Source organism: Scomber japonicus, chromosome 17 (assembly GCF_027409825.1).
Source record: "Scomber japonicus isolate fScoJap1 chromosome 17, fScoJap1.pri, whole genome shotgun sequence".
NCBI lineage: Eukaryota > Metazoa > Chordata > Actinopteri > Scombriformes > Scombridae > Scomber > Scomber japonicus.
The window spans coordinates 15,824,084-15,837,152 of record NC_070594.1 but is presented as its reverse complement, the minus strand read 5'-3'; the positions used below and the strand labels follow the sequence as shown (position 1 = coordinate 15,837,152).

General features: G+C 41.4%; 1 protein-coding gene across 1 annotated transcript in view; it reads left to right on the top strand.

The window, feature by feature from the left end:
• The window catches only part of itsn2a (intersectin 2a), a 34,650-nt gene that overhangs the window by 12,042 nt on the left and 9,539 nt on the right, over nt 1-13,069 (top strand). The window contains exons 5-23 of the mRNA XM_053336554.1: nt 386-561; nt 839-1,054; nt 3,046-3,139; nt 4,875-5,017; nt 5,268-5,331; nt 5,859-5,996; nt 6,076-6,182; nt 6,271-6,533; nt 6,612-6,761; nt 6,852-6,992; nt 7,094-7,181; nt 7,277-7,416; nt 9,728-9,867; nt 10,055-10,481; nt 10,779-10,948; nt 11,181-11,241; nt 12,053-12,285; nt 12,384-12,424; nt 12,538-12,704. Of these exons, the coding sequence (XP_053192529.1) occupies nt 386-561; nt 839-1,054; nt 3,046-3,139; nt 4,875-5,017; nt 5,268-5,331; nt 5,859-5,996; nt 6,076-6,182; nt 6,271-6,533; nt 6,612-6,761; nt 6,852-6,992; nt 7,094-7,181; nt 7,277-7,416; nt 9,728-9,867; nt 10,055-10,481; nt 10,779-10,948; nt 11,181-11,241; nt 12,053-12,285; nt 12,384-12,424; nt 12,538-12,704 (2,959 nt within the window). The remainder of the gene's footprint in view (nt 1-385; nt 562-838; nt 1,055-3,045; nt 3,140-4,874; nt 5,018-5,267; nt 5,332-5,858; nt 5,997-6,075; nt 6,183-6,270; nt 6,534-6,611; nt 6,762-6,851; nt 6,993-7,093; nt 7,182-7,276; nt 7,417-9,727; nt 9,868-10,054; nt 10,482-10,778; nt 10,949-11,180; nt 11,242-12,052; nt 12,286-12,383; nt 12,425-12,537; nt 12,705-13,069) is intronic.

The window sequence follows — 13,069 nt, the reverse complement described above, 5'->3', positions numbered from 1 at the left end:
CGACCTAAATTACCCAAAATGCATTGTTGAGCCAGAGCAAGTGGGTCAATAGGTCCAACATTTCTTTTTGGCCTGGGTTAGTTTTGTCCTCTTGGTTTGCTTTGAACGTCCTGTTGAGGGCTTACTTCCTTCACAGTCTGCCCCACCTAATACACTGTGTGGGTGTGTGTGTGTGTGTGTGTGTGTACTGTTATTAGAAGAGACAATGTGTGTGTGTTGTTTGAGTGAATAACATCACTGGAATTCAATCCCACCAGAGCCTCCTCCTATGTCACTGAGTCACTCTGGCCTTTTCTTTTGTCTCAGTAAGGATAGAAATGACCATGAAGACACCATTGCTATAAACAGATAATGTTAAACCTCAGCTTTCTATCTTCTTTTGTAGGAACCTAGCCGACATTGAAAGTGATGGGAAGATGGACAGACTGGAGTTCTCCATCGCTATGAAGCTCATAAAACTCAAACTTCAGGGGCGAAACTTACCCTCCGTTCTGCCGATCATCATGAAGCAGTCTCCCGTCTCCAATTCTGCTTCAACCATCCCTTCATCAGCACGTTTTGGTAAAAAAAAAAAAAAAAAATCTCTTATGAAGGGATTACCAGCACACTCCAGTTTCCTACTAAATAACCTCTCTCAAGTATATAGAACTGAGACATTTGTAGAATTTCACTTCAAAAGGGTTTTTATATATATATGTTTTTACTCTCATAAAATCATTGATTTATACATTTATGATAGCTTTTGAAGAATAAAGACATTGAAAGTCTTTTCCAAAGTGAAAATAATCTTTTTTTCTGAATTAAACGTTTCATCTCCGCCTGTGTTTCCTCTTTATAGGAATGGGTTCAATGCCAAACCTGTCAATTGGTCTGTCATCCATGTCAACTATGTCAGCCATGCCCATGCTAACTCCCATCATGGCTAACCCCCTCATGCCCTCTATGCAACCCCTGGTGCCAATGACTCTGCCCCTCATGAACTCCCTGGGAAACTCCGGACTCCCCAACGGCAATGTCAGCCTCATCACCCCGCCTCTTGTTCTCAACAATGCAGGTTGGTTCTGCAATGGAACCATACCCATCTGCTGTTTGGACATATAAAGACACACGTTGATTAGCAGATAAGCACCCATCCACTCAGCTACACTAATCTTCATTTCACGTAACCAGGATATTTCGGTAGTGCATGTCATTTTGAGATTAAATGCAAAAGAGTGGAACATGAGTTTTTTTTTTTTTTTTAAAGCCTCTTAATAGCATAGATAAGAAGCTTGTACTTGCCTAAAATATTAACTTTTGCACATGCAAAAAAAAAGCTATAACTGTAGCACTAAAGCTGGGAACATAGATGCAGGTAGTCTATAAAATTACAAATAAATATCCTCAGGCATGTTCTCATCTTTTTATGCATTTGAACTTTTTTTACTCAAAATTGGAGACGACCTCCAGGCCCCTTGGCACAGTTTCTTTCAAGTTTAAAATTAGCCAGGTTAAGAAAGTAAGTACACATCCCTTAAGTATAACAGGTTGCATCAAAGCAAGGCAAGGCAAGGCAAGGCAGTTTTATTTATATAGTGCATTTCATACACAATGGCAACTCAATGTGCTTTACATAAAACAGAAAAACATGCAATTTGAGAAACATTAAAACATACAATTAACCCCCCACCCCCCCACTAATAATAAAAACAAAGTACAGAAAAATAGAAAGACAGAAATAAAATGCTAGAATATAACATTTAATATAAGATTGCAGCATAGAAATTAGTTCTTATATCGAGATTAGTTGTGGCTAAAAACGTACACCTTACTTGCTAACAAATGAACCATTAAGAGTAAAGAGTGGGCACGTCCTTTGCTGCATGTCACACCCCCCTCTCTCTCCCATGTTTCCTGTCTGTCTACTGATAAATAAATAGGCGTCTAAAAAAAGAGTGAAGGAAACTTTATAATGTGGTTAACATACAGTATAGCACCTGCCACTTATTATAAATAATCATTGCTATGCCCTAACTAGCAAATACACCTCTGAAGTTTCAATGTTGCAGCCCAGTTTATTGAATCCCTAATGAAACTAACCAGTAGCTTCTAAGATGAAGTGAAACTTAATCCCAATGTTAGTAATGGATTTACAAATAGAAGGAGCAGCCTTATCCTGGTTTGCAATATTTAGTGTATTCAGATCAGTTATTCAGCTCTTGGGCTTTAGTGACGCAGTGTTAATGCAGTGGATTCTACATGCAACATGAAAGGGCTGCACCTTATCTGCCTACCTATTCCCTGAAGTCTTCGGTCTGTCTCGAGGTGCTCACATACATTACACTGGAGCTATCCATATTTACAGAATGGGTGTATGTTGAGGTATGCAGTAAGAGCTACATATCATCTCCAAGGAGATAAGTCAAAGAGTCTTCTCACTGTACTGTACCTATTAGACAAAAGACAGTCATTGATTATCAAGTGTGGGTGTGCATATACAGTATAATGTATACATACTGTAATCATTCTATCAGGTTTTCTCTTTGGATTTCTCTTATATGTTACTTGGTTCATTTCTCACTTCCTCCATCTGTCCTTGGCTACTCTCTTTAATCTCACTGTTACTGTTGAAGTACAGTTTTTAGCTGTGAAATGAGCAATCTAATGAGCAAGTGTGAAATTACTCTATTATATTTGATGTTCCCTCAATCTTTATCTCGCATCCCTCTGCTGATGAAACGATATCAGTGCCACAGCTCTTGGGGCTAAACCTCTTCAATGCAGGCTTGCAGACAATTGTGATTGCTTTGTTTTTAGCCAGATGTCAGTAACCTTGCTGCTGGAGCTCTGTGTGCCACGACTGTAAAGTATGAGGAGATAAGATTAGATGTACACACATTGAAGGTCAACTGCACCTCCATGATAAAGATTGCTTGCATAAGAAAAATATATGCACATACTATATGCATGCATACCAGCAAAACAAACAAACATTTTTCTTATATCATCTTCAATTTGTCAAAATGATGTTTAACTACTAACCGACTGCCCTCAACTGTTTTTCAGCACACCCTCTCTCTGGTTTCTCTCCTCCCATGGCGTTTTCTCCATCCACCGGCATGTCAAAGGCCAACTCTCTATTGGACCTTGGATCCAGCAGGTGAGTGTAAATAAATACTTACTGCACCATTAGCCACACAGGCAGTTGTGCTCATTTTACACTTCGGTTTGGATCCACATTGTTTTTTAGTGCCATGTCATTTCACACATGCCACATTCAGTAGTCTCAGCCAATCTACAGCTGATCAGCATGATCCTTCTTTTTACCTTGAAGCCATTTGCAAAAACCACACACACACACACTCTCTCCAACTCTGCACAACAGAGTCCTGTTGAAGCATAAATTTAGAATCAAGTATGTCCTTTCCAAGTTTTATTACTTTAAAATGTATGATTTATTATGCAGTAGTTTTAAGGGAAAGGCTGCTACAACACTGGTCTAAGTCACACACGCAGACAGCCCATTAGTTCAGTGCTTATAAAGACGCAGAGCTTTTGCAGGAAAGGGGATTGAGGATCAGAATGCAGGCAGAGATGAAACTGTTAGATAACGGGCTGAGCAGGAAGGGCATTTTGAAATCTGATGTTCTACTTGGCAACAGTAGGAAGTCGCTTGTTCAGAGCCACAAACATTAGAGGAGAACAGAAATCAAGTAGCATTTTACATGGAGAAGTCACAACTGCTGTGAAATGTGTTTTTAAATGGAAGGAAATTATGTTTTTGAAACCAATAAAGGGAAGGAGATGGAGTGTATATGCAGTTTTTAGGTCATCCGTTTATTTGTCACCAGCAGATTTATTTCTGCTCTGGAAATTACTCTGCACCAATTTAACTAACAGCTGGTGTCAGGTTATCAGCTACGATTGTTCATTCAAATTGAAGTTGAAATATGAAATGGCACCTAAAGGGATTTGTAGCACCTAAACCCTGCCTGGAATAGTTACACTGGTTGGATATAATGAGGAGCAAACAAAGAAGAAACTGTGGTCCGGGCGGTTTTGTGCAGTTGCAGTGAGCCAGTTTCTCTGTAAAAAGACAACAGTAGTATCTAATGTCGTTCTCCTCTCTGTGTTTTGTGTTGTTTGGGAAAAATATGGGAGCAGTATCTGATTTCATTGTTATGAATAGTCCAGTTTAGTACAAAAAGTCTTGCCCTAAGGCGTAGATGGTAAGACAAGTATCAATAAGGGCAACTGAGTGTCAGCAAGTCAAATACAGGTTGATCCAGCAGCTACCCAGGTCTCTTTAACCTCCGAGTCTTAATTGTCTGTCTTGTTTTTGTTTCCAGACCCATAACAAGTTTTAACATGAGGGAATTTTACAGCCCTCATTCACTAATTCACACATTCAAACACACAGGAAAAAAAAGCCCTCGGGCAAAGGGAGACTCCCACACTCCATCCCCCATTGTCTCCCTTAAACCTCGATTTTCATTTCACAGGAGTGTTGCAAGTTTCCAACCAGCTAATATGACTGGGAAAAAAAGGAAATACATTCTTCTTAAATTAACATCACTGGCCCAGCCTATCCTTTTGCTATTCTTGCTGAGGCATTGTTTATAATAAAAACAGAATAGCTGATTAGTATAGCCTGAGAGTGTAGCACTGTCTTTTTTCAGAGAGTAATTGTCAGTGTGGGGGTTTGCACCAGCTTCATCTACAGCTAATTAAGAGTTGAGAAATAACAACTGGGAGTCACGAAGCAATTAGTGGTTTTAAGTCGAGGCTTGAATAGCAGGAAGAAAGGGAACGCTGACCAGATTATGTGATTGTGTCGTGTCCCTTCAGGTGATATCTCGGCATATCGACATGCCTCTTTTTCTCTCTGTCCATAGTTCAAATTCTTCCTCCACCACGTCCTTGGCCAGTAACTCTCCGAAGACGGGTCTGAGTGATTGGGCCGTTCCACAAGCCTCTAGACTCAAGTACCGGCAGCAGTTCAACACGCTAGACAAGCTCATGAGTGGCTACTTGTCAGGTACGAAACACACACACACATACACATACACACCTCAACCTAAATAAACAAGACGTTCTCATCACTGCTTGACCACTCATATGTGGTAATGTGGAGGTTTGACACACACACAGTCACACAGCACTCACATACTCTCATGACTGCTCTTTACTCCACTTAACAGACCGTGGCAGTCAGATATACATGCAAACATGTCTTCATCAGTTAGTGTGAGAATTCACTGTGCTGAAACTTCATTTCCGCTTTTCAGGACCTCAGGTTAGAAATGCGCTGATTGCATCCAACCTGACACAGACTCAGCTAGCTACCATCTGGTGAGTGTTAGGTGTGTGTTTACCTATGTATGTATGTATGTATGTATTATGCAGCCACTCCTCTGCCTGTGTGTGTATCTTTTAAGTTAATGTATAGCATCTTCAGTATTAAATCTTGTACAATAGTGTCAGTTATAGGAAGTATGATATCTTGAGAAACATGCAGATTTGCTTTTCTTGCAAAGAGCACCAAACAACAGACAAGCAGGCAATGATAGAAACTAATTGATTGAACATAGCAGAGCATTTAGCTGCTAAAAAGACAGATATTTACCTCAGGAGTTAATAAAAAACCAAAGCAGGGCTGAAAAGAGGGTGAATATTGGACATTAACCAGGTGGAAATAAATGATAAAGTTGCTAACATGTAACTTTATGAAGTTATCATATGTCAAGGTTGTGTTTACAGCTTTTTGTTTTGTCCCTAATTGGCCATCAAATTTCCTTAAAACCTTTAAAATCATAATACTCTAACCAAAAAAGTTACAGATCAGAGGTTTAGTACCTTACTATATTGTGTGAATCTAGGACCCTGGCAGATGTGGATAAGGATGGTCAGCTGCGAGCAGATGAGTTCATTCTGGCCATGCACCTGGTGGACATGGCTAAAACTGGCCGACCTCTACCACTCACACTTCCACAAGACCTGGTACCTCCCTCTCCCAGGTAACCCACACACAATTGGACACTTTAACTTCATTAATGAAATACAACAATGGTAGACATTCCTTTTTTCTTGTTTCAGAGGTGGAATCAAGTCCAATGAGCTTGTTAATGGAACAGGACCTTACACTACTCCCTGTTTAATAGAAACAGCAGAGATAGAAGCTGCACAAAAGACCAAGAGCGGCGGTATGGCATGTCTCATAAACTATTTCTATTTTGTTATGCTTGTAAGTCTCCTATCTTTGCTTTACATATATCCTCCTCATCTTCTTAGTATCCTTTGAGGACAAGCTGAAGGAGAACTTTGTGCGAGGCAGTGCCGAGCTGGAGAAACGGCGACTGGCTCTAGAAGAACAGCAAAGGAAGGAGAGAGAGAGGAGAGACAGGGAGGAGAGGGAGGAGAGGGAACGAAGGGAGAGGGAGGCCAGGGAGCAGGAGAACCGGAGGAGGCTGGAGGAGGAGAGACGGCTGGAGAGGCAGAGAGAGATGGAGAGACAGAGGGAGGAGGAGAGGATTAGGGAGCTGGAGAGGAAGGAGGTGAGTGACACAGCTAGCCTCGCCTGGTAGATACTGAACATCTATATCACTGCCTTTGGTGACTGTTTGTCCTTGCAGGCAGCAAAGCAGGAGTTGGAGCGCCAGCGAAGAGAGGAGTGGGAGCGTGGGAAGAAGGAGGAGCTGGGTAGAAGGAGAGAGGGAGAGCAGGATGAAATCTCCCAACTCAGGGCCAAAAAGATGAGTCTGGAGTTGGAGCTAGCAGCTGTGGTGAGACCACAAAAACACTCACATTAACAGTCCTAAGCAGCATTAATGAACAAATGAGTACATGCTGATATCAATCGGCTGGTTTCACAGGGCAACAAGCACAAGCAGATCTCAGACCGCCTTCGTGACGCCCAGAGCAAGAGGCGGATTCAGAAGGCAGAGGTGGACCTGATAAATCAGAAGAGGGAGGCACGCATCACAGAGATCAACACTCTGCAGATTCAGTTTGAGGTCAAACGAGATTTTCTTTCTTCTACCCTGTCAAACCTTTTGCATTGAAATTATTCCCATGAATGTGCTTTTGAACCTCTGTTTGTGTGTGTTTCCTGCAGGACTGGCAGAGGAAGCTTTCACTGCTGGTCCCAGAACAACAGAAGCTGACAGAGAAGCTGCGAAACATTAACCTCAACAAACTCTCTTGTGGGTAACAAATGCCTTGAAGTTGAAGTTATATATAAACTGCACTCAGTATGTCCTCTGTCAGTTATTGCTGACCTTTGACCTTTGCCTTTTAGCGGTGACTTTGACCTCTCTGACTGGAAGTGTGACAGAGAAAAGTGTGAACTGCCGGAGACTGAAGGACCAGCTTGATACTCTGGAGAGGGAAACTACTGACAAACTGACACAGATGGACCAGTATAACAAAGAGCTTAAGGTCAGTGGTAGCTCTGACTGGTTCAGGATAGCTCGTAAAGTTGAGCTACTAAAAACAATTTACTGTGGAGGGATGTTTTGAAGCTTTGAAGGAGTTAAGGTTCACAGCTTTCTGGAAATATATAGGATTTGACTAACACAAATATGGATACAGAATAGATGTTTGTATTATGGATTACATAATATAAGTTTCAAGAGTCAGCTTATTGATTTTCATGTGATACAGAAATAATGTGTCTGCCAGAAACAGTAGGAAAACACTTTTAATAAACCTAAAATGTTTCACTGTAGCACTGTATGTAGCAAAAATATTGATATTAAATTGCCATTACAGAAACAGTATACATTTTGTGAAATATATGTATTGGCTTTTTTTGCTACACGTTAGAATATAATATAGCTACTGCTCTAGTGTCTGGAAGTGAAATATGGAGTTAGTTACAGCACATAACAGTATACATGACAGTATATTTGTGTACAGATTTTTTTTTTAAAAAGAGAGAGAGAGAGAGATAACGTGTTAGCTAGTGAACATTAGATGTTCTGGTAAGCTAGTTTAGCTAGTTGAGGACAAATTGAAAGAGAACTTTGTGCGAGGCAGTGCCGAGCTGGAGAAACGACGACTAGCTCTAGAGGAAGAGCAAAGGAATGAGCTAGTTTAGCTAGCTTACCAGAACCTAGCTAGTTAGCGAGTTAGCCATCCTTGCTTCCAGTTTTTATGCTAAGTTTAAAGCCTACTAACGATAGAGTAGTTTTGTTAACTCTTGGCTTCCTATTCCTTTTAATAAAATGAAATTGCCTCTTAAGATGTATTGACCTAATAATTCAAGTGAGAAGCTGGGTATTTTCAGAGCAATACAACAACATGGCAATATAAAGTAACATCAGTGTATGATGGATTACACCTGTGTTACGAACCAAAGGCTGGTTTGTAGTGTTTTTATTCTTCTGCGCTGGTTTATTGGAACAGAACAAGAAAAGAGGGAATTTCATACTGAAAATGCTGCTGTGAAATCTTGTTCAACTGGATGCAGTAACTCTACTGTTTCACCCCTCAGGCAATAAAAATCTCATTACCAAACCATTATTGCACATATACAGACTCAGATGTAAAGCCTGATAATTCAATACCTGTGAAAAATGATGTCATGCCACCTCACAATGTATCGTCAATTTGGTACTAATAATTGGGGCATTAAAAAATCGAGCTCTTTCGCTTTTGCTCTGTTCAGTTGTTCTCTGGTCCTAACTGCTTTTTTAAAAAAAAATCTTTTAACTCCTTTCTTTCTCCCTTTTTCCTCTTCGTCCTGCTACCTGGATGCCTTTTCTCTCTGATGGTTTTCCCCTTTCCTCACCTTTTCTTCTTTCATATTCCTCACAACTCGTCTCTGTTTACCTCCTTTTATCTCCATCTCACTTGTTACATTTTTTCACCTTCTGTCCATCCCTCTGTGTATCCCTCGCTATCCCCCTCCCCCTCTGTTCCCTCCCTCCATCATCACTCTCTGTGTTTTCCTTTCATAGCTTGGGGATATGGATGACTGTGTCCTGCGAGGCCTTCTGTCTCTGCTGGCCTGCCTCAGCCAGCTCTTCCTTCTCATCAAGGTTATCTTTCCTCCTCTCTCTTTAACTCTCACTGTGTTATTTTTTTCAACAGCCTTTAGTATTACTTTGTTTTATTCACCTTTTCTTTTGTTTCCCCGTAAGTCACTCTTCTCATCTTCTTTTCCTTTTCATCCCATGATGATTCAACCTGTTCGCTCATCTTTGCTTCTTTTGTCTTTTGACTCATTATTAAATGGAGCTCTGCTTTGGTACCATTTCTTCCCTTGTTTTGTGTTTTTTTCACTCTGTGGGATTTGTTCTAGCCTGTGTTGTCTGTGTAAACAGAATGCACCCTGAGGGTAAAACACACACACACACACACACACACACACACACATACACACACACACACACACAAATGCTTAACCTGCACATTATCTATGTTAGAAAGAGAAAAAAATATATACCTCTTCTTAAACATATATATCTGCATGTTTGTGTGATAGCTGCCAGAGTCTGGACTTACTCTTTTTTCACATCAGTTTTGCATGTTTGGAATGATTGTTTATGTTCTGCTGCATAAAATACATAGTGTGGTTCTTTAAGAAATGTTAATTCATGATTTTAAAAAATGCAAATTTGCAGATGCTGCTTCGTGGTTGCAGAAGAATTTTGTGACTTTAAATTACTGCAGTGCCTAGCTAGTTGATGCTTGTGTCCTTACTGTATATCTCTTCATTGAATTGCATATGTGGCGACTGCACCAGGAGCTGAGAGAGAAGCAGGTGAGGCAGCAAGCTGTCCTGGACGACCTGTACAGAGTCAAAGAGGAGAAATTGAGGGAGCTGCAGATACGCAAGGAGGAGGAGAGAGAAAGGAGGAGGAGGGAAGAAGAAGAGGCAGCCAGGTATGTGTGAGGGACCCCAGAGAAGAAAAAAAAGAGAATTATGTGTGTCTGTGTTTTTGTAGCATTAAGCATTTGATTGTCCAGATTTTTGAGTGACCTTCATTTCCAATAAAACAGGTTCTCTGTATTTGTGAACATTAAAAATGCTCAGAAAGGCAATAAAAGATGTTACATTTACTTCCTACAGACTGGCAAAGCTAGAGCAAGAGAGGAGAGAGCAGGAGCGGAGGGAACAGGAGAAGCGGGAGAGGGAAGAAGAGGAGGCACGGCAAAGGAGGCTGCTGGAGGAGCAGAGGGCCAGACAGAGGGAGGAGGAGGAGAGGGAGGCACAGGCTCGCCTCCGGGCGGCTCAGGAGAAGGCGCAGGAAGAGGAGAGGAGAAGGAGAGAGGAGGAAGAGGAGAAGAGAAGGAGGGAGGAGGAGGAAGAGAGGACACGGAAAGAGGAGGAGGAGGAGAGAAGGAGGAAGGAAAAGCTGGAAAAGCTGGAAAAAGGAGAACAGAAGCCAGTTACGGTGCCTCAGCGATCCTCCAAGTTGACCTCTTACAAAGCCCTGTACTCGTTTGTAGCCCGCAACACGGATGAGCTGAGTATAGACGCTGACTGTCTCATAGAGGTATGAGACACACACACACACACATACACACACACACACACACACACACACACACACACACACACACACACACACACACACACATTTAATCACCTCATCTTCTCATTAATGCCACACTAGACTGTAATGATTTCATGTGATGGGTGTCTCAACATGCTAATTGTGTATGAATACAACGTGATAGTAATGGTTCCTGAGTGGTCTGAATGATGACTACAGCAGGGAAACGACGTGTTTATCATTATCACCTTGTTATGTCTGATTGAGTGTAATTGATTCACCTTTTCCATGATGCAGGTGGATGAGAAGACCGTCGGTGAGCCTGGATGGTTGTGCGGGAATTACCGTGGAAACAGGGGCTGGTTCCCCCAGAGTTACGCAGAGAAATGTCCTACCCCCATTTCTACCGAGACTGTCCCCTCTTCCTCAGGACCACCCTCCTGTCCACCACAGTCACTTAAGACAGGGTAACATAAAGTAGAAGGAACAGGATATACTGATGTTTTTTTAAAGTGGCGACTCTTCTGTGTGACATTACAGTTTCTTTACACTAAATATAGCACAGTTTCTAGCTTTTTTTTGCTGTGTGCTAGTCTGTAACAGTCACAGTCCTTGGACTTTATGCCACTGAAGTGTTAGGTTGTTTTTATTATTCTGCTGGCTTCCTCCCTAATGGTATGTCCCTCCTGTTTTACCCAGAGTCCCAGATGGGGAGGTAACGGGTGACAGCACTGTTCTTGTCCCATCAGACACTGCACAGGTAGGAAGGAAAGTACTTAAAGTAGATTGTCTTGTGTTTACTTTTAACACCAGTTGTATGATGAATTTGGTCTGACTCTTTGGAAAAATATGAACTCCTAATGGGCATAAATCAGATTTCAGTGGCCTACTCAGGATGCAAATCGAGACCCCATTTTACTGCTGTGTCAGTTCAGAGATTAGCATTCATTTTCTGGAAGAAGTAGCCATGTTTTATTCAGAAGCAACACAGGCGTTATCTGTTTCTGTATATACTTTCTATTGTCAGGATTCATATGAAGGACATGAAGTTATTTTATTAAGGAGTTTTAGGGGATTATTTTTCTGTGGGAAAATGACAGAAAAATGCCATAAACAACATTAAATATAGTTTAAAAGTTGGCTTATACTGAACTATTTTTCTAGCTGGGGTTCTTGTTGGTGTAGCGATGTCTGCCGTCGTAGTATATGTGGGCTATAAACTGGCATTGGCGAGCAAGGAACTAGGTCTGCATGCTGCCCAACACATAGAGCTTTGACAAGAGCATGGCTGTGTATTTATAGCCCCTCTCTGTTGGGAGTTGTTGCCGGGCCTCTCTGTGGGTCACACAGACATTTACAGATCTCCATTTCCCAATAGATAACATCAGTGTTAGTAGGTCTGTCATTTGTAGGTTATTTCTCATAGTCATAAAAAGTCACGTGAAGTTTGGGTCATTTTGTAAGACAGATACATAATCAATACAGTTGTTCTATGTCTAGTGCATAGAGGCAGATTTGATGTCTTAATTCAGTTGTGACTGATGTGCTGCTCCTTTAATCTCACTCCTCAGCTCTCTGTCCCTCTGCTGGCTCGTGCCGTTTCCTCATGGTCAGCCTCCTCAGAGACTCACCTCAACCTCTCCTCCAGTGCGGGCGACGTCATCACGGCGCTGCTGAGCTTCTCACAGGGTGATGTCATCAGTGTGCTGCAGCAGAGGGATGACTGGTGGTTGGGGCAGCTCAATGGGACACAGGGATGGTTCCCCAAAGGCTACGTCACCGTGGAGGCGGGGGGCAATACAGAGTATGAGGACACACATGAGAACAAACACTGACACACACCCCTCATTTGAAGCTGAATATGAACATTTAATGACATTTAATCTGTTATTGTCATTCTAGTGTGGATGCATTTGACACAACTGACTTTGTTCAGCTAGAGGGTAAGTACTGTTCATTAGTACTAATAAAGTTTTTATGTTCAGTCATAACAAACCAGAGTCGTGGTTAATCTCAGTCACACATGTGGCTCTGACTTCTATTTCACCATAAACAGAGTTTGTGGCCTTGTACACATATGAAAGCCCAGAGGCAGGAGACCTGACGTTTGTAGAGGGGGATGTTGTCATGGTGACAGAGAGAGAAGGGGAGTGGTGGCGAGGGTGCATCGGGGATCACACAGGGGTGTTCCCTTCCAACTATGTCCGACCTGTTGAACCAGAGGTGAGTGAAAATGTGTTTATAAGTAAAAGAAATTTGTTAACAACAAAACCTTTTGCTATTTCTGACCTCAATTTTGGGTGTTTGTGAAACTAGAACTGGGAATTATTAGTGTCTCGATTCAATAATGCATTTCTTTTATATAAGTGTCTCAAAGATTAGTCAGCTAACTGAGTCCATGACAACCGAAATGTATCCAATAATTCCTTTGCACATTTTAATTCTTTGGCAAAATAGTTTCTTGGTTCATAGTTTTAATTCTTAGTTTGACAAATTTGGAAACCTGTGTTGAGCATGTACTATTATTTGACATTCTATTCTACAAATCATTTCATTTTTTAATATAACATATACGTTTATTTGATTTA